General features: G+C 40.4%; 1 protein-coding gene across 6 annotated transcripts in view; it reads left to right on the plus strand.

Annotated features, from left to right (window-relative positions):
* Nucleotides 1-23,796, plus strand: part of MAP3K4 (mitogen-activated protein kinase kinase kinase 4) — a 72,615-nt gene that overhangs the window by 15,711 nt on the left and 33,108 nt on the right. For 5 of the 6 annotated variants that reach the window (XM_054162757.1, XM_054162761.1, XM_054162758.1 and 2 more), the window contains exons 2-10: nucleotides 3,375-3,565; nucleotides 5,419-6,797; nucleotides 11,778-12,020; nucleotides 15,754-15,900; nucleotides 18,881-19,038; nucleotides 19,427-19,543; nucleotides 19,958-20,057; nucleotides 20,147-20,230; nucleotides 23,033-23,299. In XM_054162757.1, the coding sequence (XP_054018732.1) occupies nucleotides 3,375-3,565; nucleotides 5,419-6,797; nucleotides 11,778-12,020; nucleotides 15,754-15,900; nucleotides 18,881-19,038; nucleotides 19,427-19,543; nucleotides 19,958-20,057; nucleotides 20,147-20,230; nucleotides 23,033-23,299 (2,686 nt within the window). The remainder of the gene's footprint in view (nucleotides 1-3,374; nucleotides 3,566-5,418; nucleotides 6,798-11,777; nucleotides 12,021-15,753; nucleotides 15,901-18,880; nucleotides 19,039-19,426; nucleotides 19,544-19,957; nucleotides 20,058-20,146; nucleotides 20,231-23,032; nucleotides 23,300-23,796) is intronic. The other variant, XM_054162760.1, reaches the window with a different exon arrangement.

Consider the following 23,796-nt stretch of genomic DNA (forward strand, 5'->3'; position numbering starts at 1 on the left):
CCCAGAGCCTTGTTGAGCCTCACCTTGAATATGCCCAGGGATGGGGCCCCAACCACCTCCCTGGGCAACCTGTTCCAGTATTTCACTACCCTCATGGTAAAGAACCTTTTCCTAACATCCAGTCTAAATCTGCTCTTCTCTTGTTTGAAGCCATTGTCCTCATCCTATCACTGCAGGCCTTTGTAAACAGTCCCTCTCCACAGAATCACAGGATCTACCAGGTTGGAAAAGACCTCAGAGATCATCAAGTCCAACCTATTACCTAAAACCTAACGCTTCATGACAACTAGCTCATGGCTCCAGGTGCCACATCCAATGTTTTTTTTTTTAACACCTCCAGGGATGGTGACTCCACTGCCTCCCTGGAGAGCACATTCCAATGGCAAATTACTCCTTCTGTGAAGAACTTACTCCTCACCTGAAGACTAAACTTCCCCTGGTGCCGCTTGAGACTCTGTCCTCTTGTTCTGGTGCTGGTTGCCTGGGTAGTTGTAGAGAGCAATAGGATCACCCCTGAGCCTCCCCTTCTCCTCAGCTCCCTCAGCCTCTCCTCATAGGGCTTGTGCTCGAGGCCTCTCCCCAGCCTCATTGCCCTTCTCTGGACACGTTCAAGTATCTCAGTATCCTTCTTAAACTGAGGGGCCCAGAACTGGACACAGTACTCAAGGTGTGGCCTAACCAGTGCAGAGTACAGGGGCAGAACGACTTTCTTGCTTCTGCTGGCCACACTATTTCTGACGCAAGCCAGGATGCCATTGGCTTTCCTTGGCCATCTGGGCACACTGCTGGCTCATGTTCAGCCAGCTGTCAATCAGCACCCACAGGTTCCTTTCTGCCTGGCTGATCTCCAGCCACTCTGTCCCCAGCCTGTAGCGCTGCATGGGGTTGTGACAAAAGTGCAGCACCCAGCAGTTGGACTTGTTGAATGCCATCATGTTGGACTCTGCCCATCTGTCCAGCCTCTCAAGGTGCCTCTGCAGAGCCCTCCTACCCTCTAACAGATCAATACCTGCCCCCAGCTTGGTGTCATCTGCAAATTTACTGATGATGGACTCAACCCCCTTGTCCAGATCATCAGTAAAGATATTGAACAAGATGGAGCCCAGCACTGATCCCTGGGGGACACCACTAGTGACTGGCTGCCAGCTGAATGTGGCACCATTCACCACCACTCTCTGGGCTCAGCCCTCCAGCCAGTTCCTAACCCAGCACAGGGTCCTGCTGTCCAAGCCAGGGGCTGACAGCTTGGCCAGGAGTTTGCTGGGGGGGGATGGTTTCAAAGGCCTTGCTGAAGTCCAGGTAGGCTACATCCGCAGCCTTCCCCATATCCACTAGGCAGGTCACCTGGTCATAAGAGGAGATAAGGTTGGTCAGGCAGGGGCCTGATTTAGGTGCCTCCTAAATCTGTGTTGGCTGGGTCTGATCCCTTGGCCATCCTGCAGGTGCACTGTGATTGCCCTCAAATGATCTGCTTCATAATCTTTCCTGGCACTGAGGTCAGGCTGACAGGCCTATAGTTTCAGTTTCCTGTGGATGGGCATCACACTGGTCAGCTTCCAGTCATCTGGAACCCCTCCAGTGAGCCAGGACTGGTGGCAAATGATGGACAGTGGCTTGGTGAGCTCATCTGCCAGTTCTCTGGCCTTCTCATAGGTACCCTTCAGGTATTGGATAGCCATTACTAAGTCTCCCTGGAGCCTTCTCTTCTCCAGGCTGAAGAACCCCAGCTCCCTCAGCCTGTCTTTGTAGGAGTGGTGCTCCAGCCACCTAATCATTTTCATGGCCCTCCTCTGGACCTGCTCCATCAGGTCCATGTCCTTCCTATATTGAGGGCTCTAGACCTGGATACAGTATTCCAGGTGAGGTCTCACCAGAGCAGAATGAAGTGGCAGAATCCTCTCACTCGATCTGCTGGCCACACACCTTGTGATGCAGCCCAGGTTGTGATTTTCCTTCTGTGCTGCAAGCACGCACTGCCTGCTCATGTCCAGCTTCTCGTCGTTCAGCACCCCCAAGTCCTTTTCCACAGGGCTGCTTTCTAACACCTCATCCCCTAATCTGTACTGATAGCAAGGATAGTTCCAGCCCAGGTGTAGAACCCTGCACTTGCTCTTGTTGAACCTCATGAGGTTCACTTGGGCCCACCTCTCCAGCTTGTCCAGGTCCCTCTGGATGACATCCTGTCCCTCTGGTATAGTGACAGCACCACTCAGCTTGGTGTCATCTGCAAGTCTGCTGATGGTGCACTCAATCCCACTGTCTATAGTGTTGATAAAAATATTAAACAGCACAGGTCCCAGTATGGACCCCTGAGGGACAGCAATTGTCACTGCTCTCCATCTGGACTTCAAGCCATTGAGCACCACCCTCTGCATGTGACCATGCAGACAATTCCTCATCCACTGAACAGTCCACCCATCAAACCCATATCTCTCCAACTTGGCAAGCAGGATGTTGTGGGGGATTGTGTCAAAGGCCTTGCAGATCACATCCGTAGGTCATCCGTTACCCACTGACATAGTCACCTTATCGTAGAAAGCCACTAGGTTGGTCAGGCAGGATTTGCCCCCAGTCCTCTATGTGCTTTACCGTGTTATCTAATCCAAATATGTACTGATCCTGCAAAGATGATTGCTCTCTATTCAGTGCAGTGATACAGCTTCCAGTGGTCAAGCTGACTTGAGGTTTGGAAAACATACTTGCATTATCTTAATTTTGTGTTTGCGTGATTTTGGACTTCCTTTTAAATGTTACCAGTATTTTTTCCAAAGTGACAAAGTAATGAAGTTACTCTGGGGACTGCTATATTTCTTGCTGCCAAAAAAAAAAAAAAAGTTCTGAGGTTAAACCTACTTAATATAAAAACCAGTGGAAATTACATAAAATACATTCAGGTCTCCTGTACTGGATAAAAGTTTTGTGAAGGGTGAAGAGCCTTTTTGGTAAACTCAGAAGTTGCCTTCATGATATACATAAGTTAGGGGTTACAGGGTGGAAGGCAAGACCTCTGCTGTCTCTGGTGCTTGTTAGATTGTCTTGCATTTTGTTTGTGTTTTTGAACATCTTTGCTTTATGTGTCTCTTAGTTTAGACTTGGCACAATTTGTCTCAGAAACAGATATATTGCATATGCATGTGTCTCTAGACTGTGTTCTTCTAGCAGCACTGGCTATATACATCCTTTTTTATATGTTGCTTATATTTTAATTGATTGTGAATTTGGCTTTTTGGGTGTGGAAAATATGGGATAAGTGGCATGGCTGTGGCAGGAAAATAGAGAGTTTTGGCTGTGGTTGGGATTCATTGATGGATTAGCTTTCTGACAGCTACAATTAAAAAAGCCTTTAAAATCATGGTTTCACTTGTTTTCTGCAGGAAAGACTGCAAATCAGAAGATGCTCCTCGCAAGATCTCCGAGTCTGACCCTGAGGAATTATCAGATGAGGCAAGTGGTGACACCTTCTATGGAACTTCTCCTCCTAGTACACCCCGTCAGATGAAGCGTATGTCAACAAAGCATCAGAAAAATAGCACTGGGCGACCTGCTAGCCGCTCCACTCTGAAAGGTAGCTGTGCCATTGTCTTTTTTTTTTTCCCTAAAATGACCATCAAGTTTGTTACCTGACAGAGGAGATATGCAGAAGATAGAGCCAGTCACTAAAGCATGGGACAGAAGGCAGCTGTTCTAAGTTGCAACAAGGGGAAACTCTTTTGGGTGTTGGAAAAAAGATGTTACTGTGGTCAAAGTGCAAACAGTTTGCCAGTGAGATCGCTGAATCTCCATGTCAGACAGGGGTACCTTACCCTCACTGGTTACTAACTTGTAAGTTTAACCAGCACCAGACTGAACAGAAAACTGGAAGTCCTGGTGATTGTATCAGTTTGAATTGCATGCCACAGCTGGCACTGTTGCAAGGAAGCAACAGACCAAAAGGCTAGGACAGGCAATCGGTGGGAAGTCATGTTCTGCATTGGCAGGAAAGAAGGAAGATGAATAATATTGACAGAGACGAAGCACAGCCCTGCCAGTGAAATGTGTCATATGATGCCAGTATTCTGTCTTGAAAAATTGTGTGATGCTAGCCAAATAGCATGAATTAAAGTTTTCTGTCTGTTTCTTGTTTCCCTAGAAGTAACCTAGAGTTTTTAGGATGTGATTTGCAAATTGCTGAGAATTTGAGACGCAGTTCAAGTCACAGAGTGCTCAGTGTTCTGAAATGTTGAGCAATAGGTCTCCCTATTTTTGGCACCCAAAAGTATGCTGGCTTGACAGCCATATCATCCTCTGTCATGGTTTTCCATACATAGAAAGGGAATAGTAATATTCTTCCACTGAGCAGGCCTGTTTTGCAAATAAACTTATTAGTATTTGTGTTATTAATAGGTGTTACAGTGAGGAGTGCAGTAGCAAAAACTCTAGGGAAATTACTGCTTCTAGAGCAGGGAACAAGCCATGTGCAGCAGATCACCCTTAGATTCACAGTCGACAGTGAAAAGACAACAAAGTATTCAGCCATTGTTCTGAAAGTCTTTTCTGTCCTTGAATAAGTGGGGGCCCAGTGACCATGTAAGCTGCTTGTGTTCCAATTCCTGATCCCTGAACTGCACCTAGTATACATACAAGTGCTTCTTTCCAACCTTCCACAAGTTCCTTAAGATGGAGAGAGAAACATTGTTTTAATACCAAATAGTTGCTCCTGTCCTAATTTGTAAAGCCTAGATGGAAGTGCTTTATGTTAGTGCTGCAGAAGAGTGACAAGATCTGCTGCTCCTAAGGAAAGCACAGGAAGAGAAGGGAAGATTGCACAGTTTGACAGGAATGGGCTGCTGTTATCTAGTAAGGGAGAAGGCAAGTGTGTGCATGTTTGGGAGAGTGAGAAAGTAGGCTCCTGGTGTTAAGGCAATATATGCTATAGAGGGGTTCCCAGAACTGTGATCAAGCCCCTCAAGAACCAGAATTGGGTCATTCAAACTAAATTTCAGAATCCTTACATGCTCCAGGATTTTTGAAATTGCATGTGCAATGAAGTGTCTTTAATTTTGTTTGACTTGGAGTAATGCTCTGTTGCATTTTTTTGTCTAGGAAGTTGTGTGACAAATATATGGAAAATGAACCTGGAAACCATTCTCTTCTTTTTGATCATGCTCAGCTCTCAGTAGATGGCATATGAGAATTCTCTGAGGTCCTTTCTACAAAAGAGGTTTACCTTTTGTAGGAGAAAAACAAAGTCCTTTGTTGCTACTATCTGTTTAGCTACACTAATGGTGATTTCCTAGAGTGTGTTTTACTTCTACCCATGCCTGTTTTGTTTATTGGTATTAAATGATGTTTTATGCTCAGCCTAAGAAATGTGATTGGGAGCTAGATCAAACAGTGCTTTTTTTCTTGTTGCAGTCACATTTTTTTCTTTTGTTACAGAAAAAATGAGTGTCCCAACTCAGTCTGTGCATAAAGACAATGGGAAAACCATTGAGAATGTGGAGGAGCACAGCTATAAGCAGGGAAAAAAGATCCGAGACACCCTAAGGACAACAGAACGAGATCACAAGAAAAATGTGCAGTGCTCATTTATGTTAGACTCAGTTGGTGGGTCTCTGCCAAAAAAACCAATTCTGGATGTTGATCTCAATAAGCCTTACCTCAGCCTTGGCTGTAGCAATGCTAAGCTTCCAGTCTCTGTGCCCATGCCAATACCCAGGACTGCACGCCAGACTTCTAGGACTGATTGCCCGGCAGACCGCTTAAAGTTCTTTGAAACCCTGCGGCTGTTGCTAAAACTTACCTCAGTCTCAAAGAAAAAGGACAGGGAGCAAAGGGGACAGGAAAACACTTCTTCTGTCTGGTTGAACCGATCCAATGAACTGATCTGGCTGGAGCTGCAAGCTTGGCATGCTGGCCGGAGCATTAATGACCAAGACCTCTATCTTTATGCAGCCCGACAAGCTATACCCGATATCATCAATGAAATCCTCACATTCAAAGTGAACTATGGAAGCTTCTCCCATGTGAAAAATGGAGCCAGTCTCAATGGTACTTCAGGAGAAGGAGTTTGCAAAGCAACACATGAGACTAGTGCTTTGAGTTATTCACGTTACCATGAACACCTCTATCGCCAGCGGGTCTCATTTGAGCAAGTAAAGCGGATAATGGAGCTGCTGGAGTATATCGAAGCACTTTATCCATCTCTGCAGGCTCTTCAAAAGGACTATGAAAAATATGCTGCAAAGGACTTCCAAGACAGAGTGCAGGCACTCTGTCTATGGTTAAATATTACAAAAGACTTAAATCAAAAGCTAAGGATTATGGGAACTGTATTGGGCATCAAAAATCTTTCTGACATTGGCTGGCCAGTGTTTGAAATTCCTTCTCCTCGACCATCTAAGGACAATGATCCAGAGGATGAAGTTGACAGGGCAACAGAAGTAAAGGAATCCTCAGGAACATGCACAGAGGAGAGCGAGGGTGAAGAACAAATCTCTGAGGAGAATGTTGAGGAACTTAGACAAGCCATCAAGAACAGTTTTACTAATAAGCCAAATTTTGACTTTCAGGACCATTTTTCAAGGAGGCTTCATAGGCTCGAATCTGAGGATGACACCGCATCTTGGGTTATTCCCGAGTGCAGCACTGAGGCAAGCTGCAGCCAACACTGTTTGACCTCTATTTACAGGCCATTTGTAGATAAAGCACTGAAGCAAATGGGGTTGAGGAAGCTAATCTTAAGACTGCACAAGCTAATGCATGGTTCATTGCAAAGGGCCCGTATGGCGTTGGTAAGGAGTGATCACCAGCTGGAGGTAGGTTGCCACTGCTGTAAATGGGTAAGAGGAGTACTTTCCCTGCTATGTTGTTTTTAACTGAAGCAGAAGTTTTTGGGAAAGTTTTGCTCGCTGTGTTGCTTTTTGAAAAATAGTCTACATTCTGATTAAGTGTCCAGTTCTGCATCCACTGAAATGAATCTTTCATTTGACCTGAACTAGAATTTGTGTGAGGCAAAGATGGTTTGTTGCTTGTGTTTTTGACTGAAATGTTGTTTTTGTGATAATGTCTTTTCTCATTATATTTTTCTAATGTCTAAAGCTGTAAGTCAGAAAAATTCCGATGGAAAATTAGGCACAAGAGTTGAAACATGGGAAAGATTAGCTATTCAAGTGGTCATTTTCCTTTTGTTGTCTCCAAGACTGTATATTGCTCTGCAGTATAATCCTTTATGAACATGTCACTGTTATTTTGGATTTTTCCTCATCTGAAACAGATGAAATGCTATAGTGGCACATTATGCCAAATGACAAGTGGATCGACTCCTAGCCTTGAAATCTATGAAAGCAAGGCATGTTAGCATGTTGTGTTCTTCATCTGGCTCTTGGTTTTAATTAATTATTTTATTCTTAAGAATGATTGTGAGTTAATAAAAACAAAATTATGAAATAGAGGACCATAGCTGAAGTTTGATACGGTAAGTTGTGGTTACTAATTCTTTCAAGGCAGATTATTATTTCTTTATATTGGCTGTTCCCTAATTTGTGGGCGTTTTTAAATTAGGAAGAACTGGTAGTGAGGATTACTTGTTCTTGATAAAATGACCCTGTGTGTGGAGCCTAACCACGGATGCCACATGTGGTCTTCAGTGTGTTGCTGATCTCATAGTGTCGACTGTCACATTTTCAAAAAGAACAAGAATTTATCTTCCAGGGAACCTACATTTTTAGGATGAATATATTGATAGAGGTACTTGATTACAAAAGCATTTTTATTTGTACTGTTGCTAATGTAGATATTACTATAAAAAATAAAGCTCTTAGTTGAATTTCTAGTTGGTTTCAACTTGTATTCTAGAAAGGTTTTTTCTATTTATTTTCTAGTTGGTTTCAACTTGTATTCTAGAAAGTTTTGCATTTAAGAAAATCTTTGTTTATTTTTAAAGCCATGTGCCTAAGCAAAGCTTGCAGGTATCTGTTACAGTAACCAAAACTATCCCCAAACTGTATATATTTAGACTAAAGTTCAGATTAATATATAGATATAGAAATAACTTAAAGTATTTTTACATTTATATGCTTTTTTAAAAAAGCACAAGTAAATAAAACATAATTTGAGAGTATTGAAAATTGCTTTGAATGTGGTTTTGGAATTGGTGAATACCTAAAATGTTTAAAGTTGCAGAAAACATCAAGCTGGGTAGAAGTGTTTATCTGCTTGAGGGTAGGGAGGCTTTGCAGAGGGATCTAGGCAGACTTGATCAGTGGGACAGGACCAATTGTAAGAGTTTCAGAAAGGCCAAATGCTGGATCCTGTACTTTGGCCACAACAACCCTCAGCAGCCTTACAGGTCTGGGGAGAAGTGGCTGGAAAGCTGCTCAGCAGAGAGGGACTTAGGGGTGTTGATTGATAGCCATCTGAACATGAGCCAGAAGTGTGCTCAGGTGGCCAAGAGGGCCAATGGCATCTTGGCTTTATCAGGAATATTGTGGCTAGTAGGACTATGAAATAATTTCATCCCTGTGCTCAGCACTCAAGTATCTCAAGTACTGTGTTCAGTTTTGGGCCTCTCACTATAAGAAGGACATTGAGGCACTGGAGCATGTCCAAAGAAGAGCAGTGAAGCTGGTGAAGGGTCTGGAGAACAAGTCTTCCAAGTAGCATCTGGAGAACTGGGGTTGTTAGTCTGGAGAAAAGTAGTCTGAGGGGAGACCTTATCACTCTCTACAACTACATGAAAGGAGGTTGTAGAAAGGTGGGAGTTGGTCTGTTCAAGCGAGTAATGAGTGGTAGAGCTAAAGGAAATGGCCTCAAGTGGCACCAAGGGAAGTTTAGGTTGGATATTAGGAGAATTTCTTCACTGAAAGGATTATGAGGCATTGGAATGGCTTGCCCAGGGAGGTGGTGCTGTCCCAAGTATTGAAAAGGTGTGTAGATGAAGTGTTTAGGGATATGGTTTAGTTGAGGTCTTGTCAGAGTTAGTCTAATGATTGGACTGGATGATCTTAAAGGTCTTTTCCAGTCTAGGGTATTCTTTGTGATTCTGTGTGGCTTCATAATTTTTTTAAAACAAAGTCATGAAACACTGGTGGCTGGAGTCTTTGCTGCAGCTTCACAGAATGTAAACTTTCTAGTCAATGAAGCATTGGTTGCTAAAATGTAAGATTAATCTTTTCGCCCTTCATCTCTACCCTTGCAACTCCCTTGAATGATCATTTTTACTAATTGATAATATTTTCTTTGGAGTATTTTTCTCTTTTAAGAAATTACAATAAAGGTGAATACTATAAAATGGTATGCTTATTTTTTGTCCCAGAATTAACATAATGGTGACAGAAAGAGAAAATCCTGCTTGTCAGAAGTGTGGTACCTTCTGTAACATAAGTCAACATCAGAATTGCTTGGTCTCTGCATCTAACAGCTTTTTAATGTAGTGTCTTGGGCTGTTTTAATGCACTTCAGTTTGTATGCAGCCAGAGTTTTGTGTTTGTCAATCTTTGTTACTTCTGTTGTTTTTATATCTTGACTCTGTGTTTGTCTGTGTACATGCACTTCTGGACCTAGTTTCCTTTCTATTGTTACTTAAACACTATCTTTCTGAATTCTTTCACTGTATCATTTTTAATGCCTATTTAGTCATAAATGTATATAAATGTTTATACAGATAAAGTACAATTTTCATTCCTTGTGGGCTCTAGCACTACCAGGCTTTAGGCACTACCGAAGCTTTTCTTAACAGAAAATTGATTTGATTCTCTAAGAAAATGGCTTATTTTAGCTTACAAAATTGGAGGTGGTATACTAATAGAACAATTTTTAAGCCCACGTACAACCTGCTTGTTATTTATTCCACTGGCTGTACTTTGAGTATGGATCCAAATAAATGGGTTTGACTTTGCTTTCTTGGGGTGTTTTAAGAAGTGTTTGGTAGTCACTTCAAACTTTTTTCAAATTGGGCCTTCTGAAGATTAAGATTAGTCAAACCAACCAACAGACAGTTGGGTATCTAATACTAAGCTTTAATGTCATGTGCTGTTACCCTTAGTGCTAGAAAACAAAGTAACACATTCACTTCCATTGTGTTATTTTTGCTCATAGACTATTTCTTTAATACTTTATAAAAGCTGTCTTTTCCAACACTACCTGCGTCACAGTGAAGTCTGTATTTCTTAAATACTGTGTGCTGTAGAAGTGTATTTTCATATCTAATGATCATGACTAATGAAAGCTTCTTGTATACAAGCTCTTAGCTCTACTGCTATTCTGGTGCTGTACATCTCTTTAAAAAAGAGCAAACCAAAGAAAATAGTAAGTTCTTACACTGTAGATCAACAAGTGATTAAACGTCAAGTAAACTAGCTATAGAGGAAAACCTCACTTTTTTGTTTGTTTGCTATCTCTGCGTAGTGCTAGTGGTTAGAAGCCCATGCTATATATTGTGCCAACTTTAGACCATAATGAATGTGCTATTCCACCCCCCATGGCAGAAGAAACATCACAGTATTTAAAGAAAACAAAACAAAATGGAGAACTTTTTCAGTAGCTGTGACTGTGTGTGTATCTCCTGAAGAAGCAGAGCATGTACGACACTCTAGGCACAAATGTAAAAGATCTGTGTGTAGGTGTAAAGGAATTAACAATCTTTTCCTCTTCATTTTCTGCTACATAATGAGCTTTAATGTGACTTAAATTTTTTAAACTTTCTAGGCAGCCCATTATCTTTTATTCTAATTTCTGGTACTACTTTCTCCTGTGAAGTGATTATATTTAAATTTGGCACTGAAGAAACCTGAGAAATCTTAGTGACGTCTCGTACATGAATGGAGAGTATTCAGTTATAGTTAGCAGTTGTGGAATAGGAATTAGAATAAAACAAACTTAATGTGAAAGAAATCTTACACTGCACATCATCTAAGGATGTTATCTTTAAGAGCTGCACATGTATTGCAGTCCAAATTTTCTTCCCCAGTTAACCTCCAGGAGTGCCTCTATATACAGCTTTGCTTAGAATGTTATCAAAAGGTATATAGCGTAGATATTTAGGATGTCTAATTCAGATACTTTTAATTATTTTCTGTAATCAGAAATGTCATTTAATGTAAATGAAAAAAATAAGTTTATTAATTAGAAAGGAAAAAAGCTTGATCTGTATTTATTTAATCTCAGTTTTAATTTCTTTACATTTACTAAAGTTCATAAATTGTTGTAATAATTTTGTTCAGTTTAGCTGGTCACACTTCCTTGGATGTTGCATTACTTTACAATACTGAATTTTATATAATGTATGCACTATATATTTGGAAAGGAACAAGGCTACTCTCCTGAAATGGACAAATGCACATTTGTTTCTCTGTAGTTGTTAGTGTAAGACCTTTTTATTAAATATGTTTTTTAATCCTCATGTATTGTATCTTATAGTGACCTAAATGAGTGTATGTTCCTGTTTTTTAATCCTCCTGTATTGTATCTTATTGTATACACCTAAGTGTATGTTCCTATGTATTTTGTTAGGTGTAAATTCTATGTTCATGATAATCTCAAACAGCGCAGTGAGGCAATCTCCAACTTCAGTGGATGCTTCTGTTCACTTCTAAGAGTCCATACTTGTTTTCCTCAGTATGATTATCCTCAAATTTTAGAAGTTAGCTTTAAAAAATAAAAATGAAAACTTCTGGTGCTGATTTGCCAGTTAATAGAATCTTACCTTTTAAAAATAGACTTAGGGATGATACTTTAAAGAAATGCCAGGTCCTAAAGAATTTAAGGATCCTTTTCATGATACCTATTTCTTGTTGCAGTTTGCAGATTTTCCAGATCCCATGTTGTGTTCAGATTATGTGCAGTTATTAAATTCCCCACCTTGCTGTGAGCAAAAATGCAGCAGTGTGTCATGGGAGGAGCTAAAATCTATGGATTTACCATCATTTGAACCTGCCTTCTTAGTCCTCTGCCGAGTCCTGCTGAATGTTATCCACGAATGCCTCAAACTAAGGTTGGAACAAAGACCTGCTGGAGAACCATCTCTTTTGAGTATTAAACAGGTTTGCTTCAACTATAGCTCTTATTTTTAATATATTTCCTATTTGACATTCCTTTGTAATGTCATTATAGTGACATTGTTGGTTTAAAGAGAATTAGCTTAAGAAATGAGCATGAGTAGTTATGTAATAACTTTCAGAAATAGTCTTATTTCATATAGAGATCTGCTCTTTTTTTTTGCATAGTAAACAACTGGTCATATATACCTCTCTGATTTAGACTTTCAGGAGTCAAAACTGGTGATTAAGGAATTGTCAGACAGTAAAGGTAATCAGTATTTGTTCCATTTGCGTTGTAAGCTATATAAATTTTTCCAGTTGAGTCTCTTGGGCAGCATAATCAGTTTTAGGGGTCTGTATGTATAATTTAAAAAACATTTGATCCTTTTTACTCTGCCAACATGCCACAGACATGTCGTGGAAGTTCATTAGGTGAAAAACTTAAAGTGGAGATAAAAAACCCCTGAAACTTGGTGCTCAGAATACTGTTTTATATGTCTGATGTTTTCTGTGGGTAGTGGCCCCAGATTGTTCAGTCCTGTCACCAGGTGAGAATGTTGTATGAGGATTTCTTTTCGGATGGTTATCTGATACAGTGAAAGCTGTTTCGATCAATGAGATTTTTTCAAAGTACTCCAGAACATACTAAAGTTGCCTGAAGTCACCTCGCTGCTTCCTGGCAAGCATAACCAGATCAGGGTTTATTGGATGGTCTTTGAGGGTGAGCAGGTATATGGGTTCTTGGTCTGAGTTTAGTTTCACATTCCAGCTATCTGCTTCTCTGAAATCAGTTACCTCTGTACCTAGCTCTTAACCATGGTTAGATTGCGCTTACGTACTCTCTTCTCTTGGTTGAACGCACCCAATCCCTTGCTGAACTGTTCCTCGAGTGCATGTAGCATAGCACAGTTTGGTTTACACGCTAATTAATGTAGTGGGTGTTACCTGAGACCTTTAACTGTCTTCTACTTTTTGGTACCATTTGAAATGTATAGCAGTTTGAATGTATCAGATGTTGGGTCTAGTAAGTTGTCCAGGTGTGGTTAAGTTTTTTGATTACTAACAATTCAGTTTTATTTGAGAAAAATGAATAAACTGATTACAAAGAAAATAAACCACATGAAAAGGAAACCAGCACAGATTATTTGCTTCCTACAGGTGGTTTTTTTGGTGTGTTTTTTCTTCCTTTTTTTTTCCCCCCTCCCATCCTTTCTTACTAGCTGCTTCTTTTTTTGAGCAATGTCACCTATGTTTTTCTTTCAGCAATAACTTTTGTAATCCTGATGATCTCATATTACTGGACAAAGTTGTTCTCTTTTAATGGTAATTTGCTGTTATGTGGTGTCAAGTGTAGTTCCTGAACAGTTCAAGAGGGTTCTCAAGTTCTGCAGTTGTGCTAAGCAGTGGAGGGGCATGTGTGTGCACATGGGTTATTTCTGTTAGATGGTTAAAATGGACACCTTTTGTCTGTTACAACCTGTATTGAGTGTCTTACTTCAAAATAACTCCCAGATCTTCCTGGATCTTTCATATGAGTTTGTATTTTCCTTAGAAAAATCACTGGAGAAATTAGGTCAATACTGCTAGAAGATTTTTAGTTCCAGATTATAGAGAAATGCAGGTTGCAAAGAAGTAGTTCCTCCTTCCTCAATCCCCATTAAAGTCAATTGTATGTCCATTGTATGTTGATGCAGGTGATGACTTCTTAGATACCAATTCTGTTAACCAGGTAGTATTTAAACACATTTTAATGATTGAAGAAGCAGCTAGCTAAAGGGTGTATGTGTTTGAAGGGGGGGAAACCATATCTGATGAACAGCACTGTCTATGTGATCTTAACAGCATGTGGTAGTTCCTGTAACTTTTGGGTTGTCAGCCATCATCACTTTGTGCAGGCTACCTAACAGTTTGCTGTTGTCATGTAGTGTGCATAAACTCTTAAGGTAGTCTGGTCTAGTTTGTCAAGCTCTAGACCACGCTGCCTGGAGCAGTGGTGGAGTCTCCATCCCTGGAGGGGTTTCAAAGCTGTGTAGATGTGGTGCTGAGGGACGTGATTTAGTGGTGACGTGGCAGTGCTGGGTTAGTGGTTGGACTTGGTGATCTTAGAGGTCTTTCCAGCCAAAACAATTGTACAGTTCTACAGTTCTGTGAAAATAAGTCACACCTGCTTGGTTTCTGCAAGGTGACTGATGCTACTTGAAGCAGGACCACAATGTACTGGGTCAGGTTTTGTATATTGGGTATAATTATAGGTCACATAGAGTGGGTATGATGTACACTTTGGAAATTACTGGAACAGAGAAAGTTGACTGTTTGGTGTCAGATTGTTATTTTATAGGTCAAGTAAATGGGTGTCAGGTAGGGGAGAGGGAAAAAACCCCCAGAAAACATTATATAAACCTATGATCTAAACTACCCTGGAGACTGTGTGATCTGCTTCACTTGCTTTGCAGGAAATAATTTCTAACACGAAGTCCCTAAAGCAAAAGCAACCCATCAAACAATCCAATAGCAATGATAATATTTTCAGTTTAAGCTGCACATTCTTTAGTGTGTTTATTACAGACCATATTTTTTGTTTGCCTGTTACCTTGTGAGTTTTGGTTTATGAATAATTGACACTGCCAGGTACCACCTGTCCCTGGATAATGGATAAATACCAATTCTAAATTATTTGAACAAGTTATGTTTTCCTTTGGATCCAAGGGCAAAAGCTCCCAACAGGTTAACAGAGTGGACTGAATGCGATTGAATGGAGAGTGAAGAATGCATATTCATTTTAAAATACATGCCATGTTAGGGATATCAATGTGTAATAAGTGGATTTCCACTTTATAAAAAAAATGATTTTTCTTTTCCTCTTCACCTAACTTGGTGAGTGTAAAATACAGAGTTCAGAATATTGCCCTTGTTTTCCCCTCCTGTGGAGGAGCACAGCATAATGTTTTCAGGCCTGTAAAAGAGGCCAAAGGCTCTTGTCATATCAGTAACTTTTTTTCATGCCATTATAATTTCTCATACATTGAATCCACTATACTGATGCAGATTTTAACAGGATAGCCATTACAGAAAATTTTATAAAGCTTATTAACCATGTTTGAAACTGTTGTTGTTCTGTGTGTACTTGTATGTCTGTAGTTGTGGGTGTTTCTTCAAATAAAAGCTGTAAGCATTCAGGGAGGGGTGAAAAAAAGTCATCTTTACAACTTCTGCAGTTGTAAAGATGACTTTCCTTATGCTGGCCTTGCCCAGGGAAATGATAGAAAATACACAAGCTCCTTTCAGGTCTGCTGTGGGCTTTAGTGTTGTGAACACCTGCCCAATAGATGGGCAGTGAATTTCCTTTAGTAGAACATTTTTCAGAGGTCTCAAAGCATCTGTCAAACATAGCGCATATTGTTCCCAACGTGCTTCCATTTAAACTGGTGATTTGATTTTGAGCCCTCTAAAATGTTAACTGTCCAGTAAGTTGTTTGTTGTGGCCCTGTGCAGGGAATGAGGTTTGTAAAATCTACCTTCATCCCCACTTACAGTTAGGTGGCAAATGGCATGAGGACAATTAACTAATCCTGGGAAACTAGTCACATCTTTCCTGCACCTGTGTGTTTATGCCTAAAAAATGTAGGTACTATGTAGTGATAAACTAATGTATTTAGACAAACGAAGCTTGAACCTCCCAAGGAGAATGTAAGAGTAATTTTTGACTGATGGTAGTTTTTGGGTTTTTCTCTTGCAGCTAGTGAGAGAGTGTAAAGAGGTTCTGAAGGGTGGCCTGTTAATGAAGCAATATTACCAGTTCATGTTACAGGAGGTGTTAGATGACTTACAAAAGATTGATTGCAACATTGATTCTTTTGAAGAGGACCTTCATAAAATGTTAATGGTAAGCTTCAAAAAGGATAATTTTTTTTTTGAGTTCTAGTAAGTGTATGAATCTGAATACTGCTAATAGAAATCTGTTGTTCCTGATGGGTCAATAGATTAGATCTTGCTAATTTTAGTTACTTTTATGCTATTTTAACATAATTTTACTATTTTCATGGACTTGTGAAGGTAACACAGTAGCCATTAGCATTTTAGCAATGCTTAGTTTTGCTCACTGGACCATGGAATGGTATACTTGTAAATTACCAATATTTACAATAAAATACTTCCTGTATAACTGTAAATTCCATACTTACAATAAACTTCTAGTATAATAAAAAAATCAATACAATTGTTCAAAAACCATATTGTCTTCATATTGTGGTATTGCATTCATCCATTAATAACCTCTTTTATTTTTTTAATGGATATTCATTATTGCAATAAGTTCAACACTTGGTCTCTGAAAGAGACTAATTAAATTATTATCTGGCAAATGTAGGTTAAATTGCTGTTCCCTTGGGAATGAGTGATTTGTATTCTTTTGTGAGTTGTTTGAGCTTTGTCCTTGCTATTCTGGGTTTTAAAAAAAACAACTAAGGTACACCTCAGTACTTGATCACTGGCATTTGTCAGCAGAGCAGCTGGTACTGTCCCTTGTTGAGTGTGCATGGATCTTCTTGTTACATGCTTCTTGTTGCCTTCAATAGTGAAAATGCACTGTTCAGGGAAAAGTTTTTGTACTGTGTGCCTGCCTTCATCTCCAGAGGAAATTTCTAAAACTTGCAGCAGAAATGACCTGATGAGATGAAAGGAAAATGGTTCATCTGTACATTTTGAAATTTCTTACCTGTCTACTTCTAGGTTGCTGTAATGTGTTTGTGCTTTGAGGCAAGAGATTGAACCTTGGCAACAATTTTCATTGTGTAAGGATGTTGCTTTTTGTAGGTCTTGATAGGGATGGCAACAAAAATGTGTAAATAGGAATAAATCTCTTAAGCTTCATAAAAGAATCAGTTTGTGCCCATTCAGCATTACAGATTACTGTAGCAGCAGGAGCAGGGAAGGTTGGTAGAGATTATCAGGAGATTTGGACAGCTGGGCAGAGATCTGAAGAGATGATCTGAACTGAAAATAGGGATAGGGAAAACATATGAATTCGGGAGAGTGAGACAGAATTAATAAGAAGTGAGGTGCAGAACTTTATCATTTCCTGTGGACTCCTTGTAGAGGCAGGCAAGGTAGTTAAGAGTAGTACTGGAAGAGGCATTAGGCTGAGAGTGAAAGGCAAATTAAATAGTCAAGATTGAGGCTACAGCCTGTGACTGTCAAAACACAGCACCTATGTAACCTACAGTAGATTTTTGAAGTTTTCCATATGTGCCCTACTGTTGTGAGACACCACCTGGAGTACTTTGTTCAGCACTGGAGACCCCAGCTTAAGAAAGACATGCACCTGCTTGAGCTGGTGCAGAGTGGGTCCTTGATGATGATCAAGAGACTGGAACACCTATACGAGGACAGGTGGAGAAGAGAAGGCTCCAGGAAGACCTTATAGCAGCCTTCCAGTACTTAAAGGAGAGCTACACAAAAGATTTGGAGGGACTCTTACCAGGGAGTGTAGGATGAGGAATAATGGTTTCAAACTGAAAGAGGGTAGATTGAGATTTGATATTGGGTAGAAATTCTTTACTGTGTAGGTTGCCAAAACAAGTTGAAGATGTCTCATCCCTGAAAGTGTTCAAAGCCATATCGGATGGAGCATTGAGCCTTCTGGTCTGGCGGAAGGTATCCCTGCCCATGGCAGAGGGATTGGAACTAGGTGATCATTAAGGTCCCTTTAAACCCAAATGATTCTATGATACTGGCATTATTACAGTGTGGTCCAAAAATACCTGCAACCAAGAGGAAGTGTCTTAACCATTTCTAAGGATGGACATTGCTTGATGTTATGGATTATTGAAGTAAACCAAACTGCACTCAGTATGGTCCTGAAGGGCAGTACTGTGTCCAGCTCTGGAGCCCTTAACACAGGAAGGACATGGAGCTGATGGAGCAGGTCCAGAAGACAGGCTGAGGGAACTGGGGTTGTTCAGCCTGGAGAAGAGAAGGCTCTGGGGAGACCTAACAGCAGCCTTGCAGTACCTGAAGGGGGCCTACAAGAAGGCTGGAGAGGGACTGTTTACAAAATCCTGTGGTGATTGGACAATAGGAGGGGCAATGGTTTTAAATTGCAGAAGAACAGATTTAAATTGGATGTTAGGAACAAAGGCTTGAGCATGAGGATGGTGGAATACTGGGATAGGTTGCTCAGGGAGGTAGATGAGGCCCCCATCCCTGGAGATATTCAAGGTCAGGCTCAACAAGTCTCTGAGCCACCTGATCTAGTTGAAGATGTCCCTCCTAACTTCAGGAAGGTTGGACTAGATGACCTTTGGAGGCCCCTTCCAACCCAAACCATTCTGTGATTCTGTGTTTGTGCATGAATTGTACATACCTGGATTTTTGCATTTGTTTAAAACAATAATTAAATAAAGGTGGGAGATAAGACTTGATCTAAAGGAACACAAGGTACAGTGTAGAATCTGAGAAGCCTATTCACTGCGCTTACCCATAGCCAGGAGGACATGTTCAGATAAAATCTTTTTGAGTAATCCCATTAAAAGATTTAGAACTATTCTTCAGTGGTCCAGCATTAAAAACTCTGTCCACGGATATAGTGGTGAATAGCAGCACAGTAAGCAACATAGTGATGCTGTCAATATTTTCAGAAAAGGATTGTGGAGACACAGTATTTAATACTTCAGTAGCATTTTCTGCTTCACAGGCAGTAAATCACACCTTTTGTGTGGAAACATAGCTCATTTTCACTCTTGGCAAACCACAAATGTGGAAATCTTTTCTACAAATTATCTAATACTGAGGTAGTTGAGAAGTTACAGTCCTTAGTCACATGTTGTGTAACAATTTCTGTTTAAATCATCTCTTTTCATGTACAGGTTTACTTTGATTATATGCGAAGCTGGATCCAAATGCTACAGCAGTTACCTCAAGCATCTCATAGTTTAAAGAATCTGTTGGAGGAAGAATGGAATTTCACCAAAGAAATAACTCCTTACATAAGAGGAGGTGAAGCTCAAGCTGGAAAACTATTCTGGTAGATTTTGTTTAACTACTCTCCTCACGGCGTTGATTTGTACGAGATACGTAGACAAGTCAGTGCTTATTCAGGTTCCCCAAACGGGGCTTGAGGCCTCAGTAAGCAGTTGGCAGTCTTTTATAATTAACCAGTTATTGCAGTTCCTGTAGGCACAGGGTGCAGTAAGTGCAGATTGCTCTTCTCTAGCTATAACAGGAATGACACTTCTATGGAGAGTGTCTTTACCTGCTAGCCCTGTGCATGTAGAGTAACTGAGAGCTTCCAAGATGCTGCTTGTTTCTGCTGGCAGACTTGGCAACGTGTCTCTTGCGTTGGACAGAGTAGGAAGTTTAAGGTGCTATTCTACCTGAATAAGACTGAAGTTCCACCATTTCTGTTACTACAGTGATATTGCAGGAATGCTGCTGAAATCTACAGGAATATTTTTAGATTCTGGACTACAGGACAGTTGTGATGAATTTTGGGCCAGTGCTGATGACAGTACTGCATCAGATGAAATCAGGTATTAAACTCTTCTGCTTAATAATAATAAATAAGCTCCTGTTTCTGTACCTCTGACTGGTACATACTGCATTTCGTTTCTTAGAGTTAAAACTTGATAAATGCAAGACTCTGTAGACTTCATTGCTGGTATTTCTATATGTAGCAGTGATGAACCATCACTTTGTTTACTTGAAGCCTAGTAACCTTTCTAGTTCAGGGTGTGTAGATGTGTTTATGTAACAGTCCTTAAATTACATTTTTATATCTTTGTCAAAATCATGCCTACACAAATTTATTTGTCAACTGTGAACACTTGTCTTTTCTGTGCTCTTTCTGTTGACACATATGTAAATGATTTGTGTTTTCTAATAGCTATACAAATGCAATACGATTTATTAATCACTTAGTCACTTCATTCTTACTAATGTTTCAGGAGATCTGTAATAGAGACCAGCCGAGCACTCAAAGAACTGTTTCATGAAGCTAGAGAAAGGGCCTCCAAAGGTCTTGGTTTTGCTAAAATGCTGAGGAAGGTAAGTTAACAACAGAATCTCATCTTAATTATGTGCTTTAAAGAAATTTAGTTTGAAAGCATATCCTTTTGTTTTGTCACTACTTGTAGGACCTTGAAATAGCAGCAGAATTTGCATTGTCAGCCCCTGTGCGAGATCTTCTGAACGCTCTGAAAAGAAAAGAGTATGTGAAGGTAAATTCAGTTTAGAGGTATGAAAGTAGGGTGGAGATGCTAACCAAAATGTCAAAGGATATTTTAATGTGACATATGTCTCTACATTTACAAGGTCACGTATTCAGTATTGAATTATTTCCTGTACCTCTCTTTGTATGAATGAGAATGCTACTCTATGTTTCAGGAAATCAGTCTCTCTGTGACTTGGGGAAAGCCATTTTGCTTCAATAGTGTGTACTCCTTTGTGAGAGGGCAGTAATAATGCTCAGTAGAAAATGTTAGGGAAAATAAATTCTTTAAAGTTTGTGAGGTAAATAGTTTATGGTTATTCCTTAAAAATTCCTTGGTCAAAAGCCAGCATGGCTTTGCTGGGGACAAATCCTGCCTGACCAACCTAGTGGCTTCCTATGATAAAGTGACTGTCAATGGATAAGGGATGACCTATGGATGTAGTCTGTCTGGGCTTCTTTAAGGCCTTTGACGTGGTCCCTGCAATATCTTACTTGCCAAGTTGGAGAGATACAGATTTGATGGGTGGACTGTTCAGTGGATAAGGAATTGTCTGCATGGTCACATCCAGAGGGTGGTGCTCAATGGCTTGAAGTCCAGATGGAGAGCAGTGGCAAGGGCTGTCCCTCAGGGGTCCATACTGGGACCTGTGCTGTTTAATTTATCAACAATATAGACAGAGGGATTGAGTGCACCATCAGCAGGTTTGCAGACACCAAGCTGAGTGGTGCTGTCAGTATACCAGAGGGATCTGGACAAGCTGGAGAGGTGGGCCCAAGTGAACCTCATGAGGTTCAACAAGAGCAAGTGCAGGGTTCTACACCTGGGCTGGAACTATCCTTGCTATCAGTACAGACTAGGGGATGAGGTGTTAGAAAGCAGCCCTGTGGAAAAGGACTTGGGGGTGCTGATGGACAAGAAGCTGGACATGAGCAGGCAGTGCGTGCTTGCAGCCCAGAAGGTCAATCACATTTTGGACTGCATCAAAAGATGTGTGGCCAGCAGACAGTGGAAGGATTCTGCCACTTTGCTCTGGTGGGACCTCACCTGGAGTACTGCCTCTGGGTCTGGAGCCCACAGTACAGGAAGGACATGGACTTGATGGAGGAAGTCCAGAGGAGGGCCACGAGAATGATCAGGGGGTTGGAGCACCTCTGCTACAAAAACAGGCTGAGGGAGCTGGGGCTGTGCAGCTTAGAAAAGAGGAGGCTCCGGGGAGGCCTGATAGCAGCCTTCTAGTACCTGAAGGGGGCCTACAAGAAGGATGGAGAGGGACTGTTTACAGAGGCCTGTGGTGATAGGACAATAGGATGGGCAATATCTTCAAACTAGAGAGGAGCAGATTTACGTTGGATGTTAGGAACCAGTTCTTTACTATGAGGGTAGTGGAACTCTGGATTAGGTTGCTTAGAGAAGTGATTGGAGCCCCATCACTGGAGATATTCAAGGTGATGCTTGATAGGGCTCTGGGCAGCCTGATCTAGTTGAGGATGACCCTGCTTGCTGAGAGGGTGTTGGACTAGATGGCCTTTGGACGTCCCTTCCAACCCAGACCATTCTGTGATTCTATGATCTGGATTCTGGTCTGTGAATTTTTTACAAGAGTGGAAGAATAGTCAGGGAAATCAGTATATATTTACTTCTAAAACTATTCTTTTCACCCATGTATCCACTCTTGGCTGCTTTAAGGTACAGTATTACACTTAGTAGATATTTTAGTGAAAGATGGTGGGTTTGTTCTTACGTACACGTTCTGAAGAAAAAAACAAAATCAGGACTTTGGAAAATAGATCTAATCACATGGGTTAAATGACCTTGATTATTTGGATTTCAGCATTTATACCTCTTTATGTATTGCTTCTCCCCTTGTTTTCACCATTCAAAATGCAAAATGACACACAGTTTGGTGATTGGCACTTTATGTACTGGCCTTCTAACGTACCGTACGGAGTTCAAATTTTCAACAGCCTTTTCAGTCAGATGCTCGTTAGTTTTAAAGAAACTTTTCTAGCTTTCATTAACAACCATATAGTTTTTACATTAACATGCAGATTGTAAAGGTTTCAACAATAAAATGACTGCCTAGTGATAAAAATGTTGAGGGCAGCGTTTTGTCTTCTATTACTGATATCAAACTCTGAAAAAAGAATTAAGCCTCATTGTACGTCTGTTACAGTCTAGTTTATGCAGTCTGATTCTGATGTCTGACTTGTTTTAAGTGTTGTCACCAATGTGACAAAGTTTCGAAGCACCGTAAGTAGAATTTTTTTAAGAGAGAACACTCCTACTGGACTTAATTCATCTCCTTTTCATGAATAGTAAAAGAATAACTGATATGTTTTTAGCCATGTTTTTGCTTAGTCTTATCTTTATACCCATTGAGAAATCCTAAGTGGGCTCTTAGAGATTGTGAAGAAATTTTTCTTCTTTCAATATTCCAGTTTTTAATAGTTTTGACTAATAGACACCTATTTTTGAAAGTGAATATGCTTTGTACCTACACATAAACACATATATAGGATATGTGTGAAATTGTCTTTTTTTTTTCTGTGGCAAGATTCCTTTAGAAGAATATGTAGAAAGATCAGTTGAATGTACAAGGAAAGATTGATCTATCAGATTTCAAGACAAGGAAGTTGTTGTGCAAAAATGGTTCAGTGTGTTGTCCTATTATGTGTATTGTATAGCTGTTTAAGACAAAAACTCTGCCAGCTGCTTGAATGAGATGATGTATATCTATTTTATGCATCACAGAAGACAGGGAGACGGTGTGATCCACTCAGTATATATTTATTTGCTGTTTTCCTACAGGTACAAATCCCAGGAGTTGAGAATTTACAAGTGTTTGTACCAAATAGTATTGCAGGTGAAAAATCTGTGATTTTGCAGCTCCTTAATGCAGCTGCTGGAAAGGATTGCTCGAAGGATTCAGATGAGGTCGCATATGAGGCCTATTTACTAATGACCAAACACAGCGATAAAGACCATGAATTCAGTGACAGCTGGAGTGCATGGGAGGGCCAACCGGTCAAAGTTGTGCCACAAGTAGAAACTGTTGATACGCTGCGAACCATGCAGGTGGGTTTTGGGGTATTTTTGTCCTGTTTATGGGATCTCCACACTTCTGTAAATGCTGATCCTTTCAGATTAGTCGCAGTAAATCAAGTGAGGCACGTGTTGTTTTATAGCTAATAAAAAGTTAAATTCAAGGATAGGACCTTAGTTGTGTTTCTGCAACTATTACATTCAATAGATTTTAGAATTTCTTACAAGAATTACTCTCTGCAATGTGGATTTTTCAGGGTTGCAGTTTTTGGAATGAAGATACACTTTCGGTATCTATTTGGGTGTTCTGTATCAGAAGCGTGGCTGGGTCTCAAACTGCATGTTTTGAGACATTTCCAGTCCCCTAGGATGTGTAGCAGTTGTGTGCTTTCCAACACACTAAGGCATGAAGCCAGTTACTTTCAAACTTAGATGGACTGTAACATTTAGATTTCTGTGGAAGTTACTGAATGTTCTGCAGGAGGAAATATTTCCAGTCATGTTTCCTTGCCATAAGTGCTGCTAGCAGC

This window comes from Dryobates pubescens, chromosome 6 (assembly GCF_014839835.1).
Source record: "Dryobates pubescens isolate bDryPub1 chromosome 6, bDryPub1.pri, whole genome shotgun sequence".
NCBI lineage: Eukaryota > Metazoa > Chordata > Aves > Piciformes > Picidae > Dryobates > Dryobates pubescens.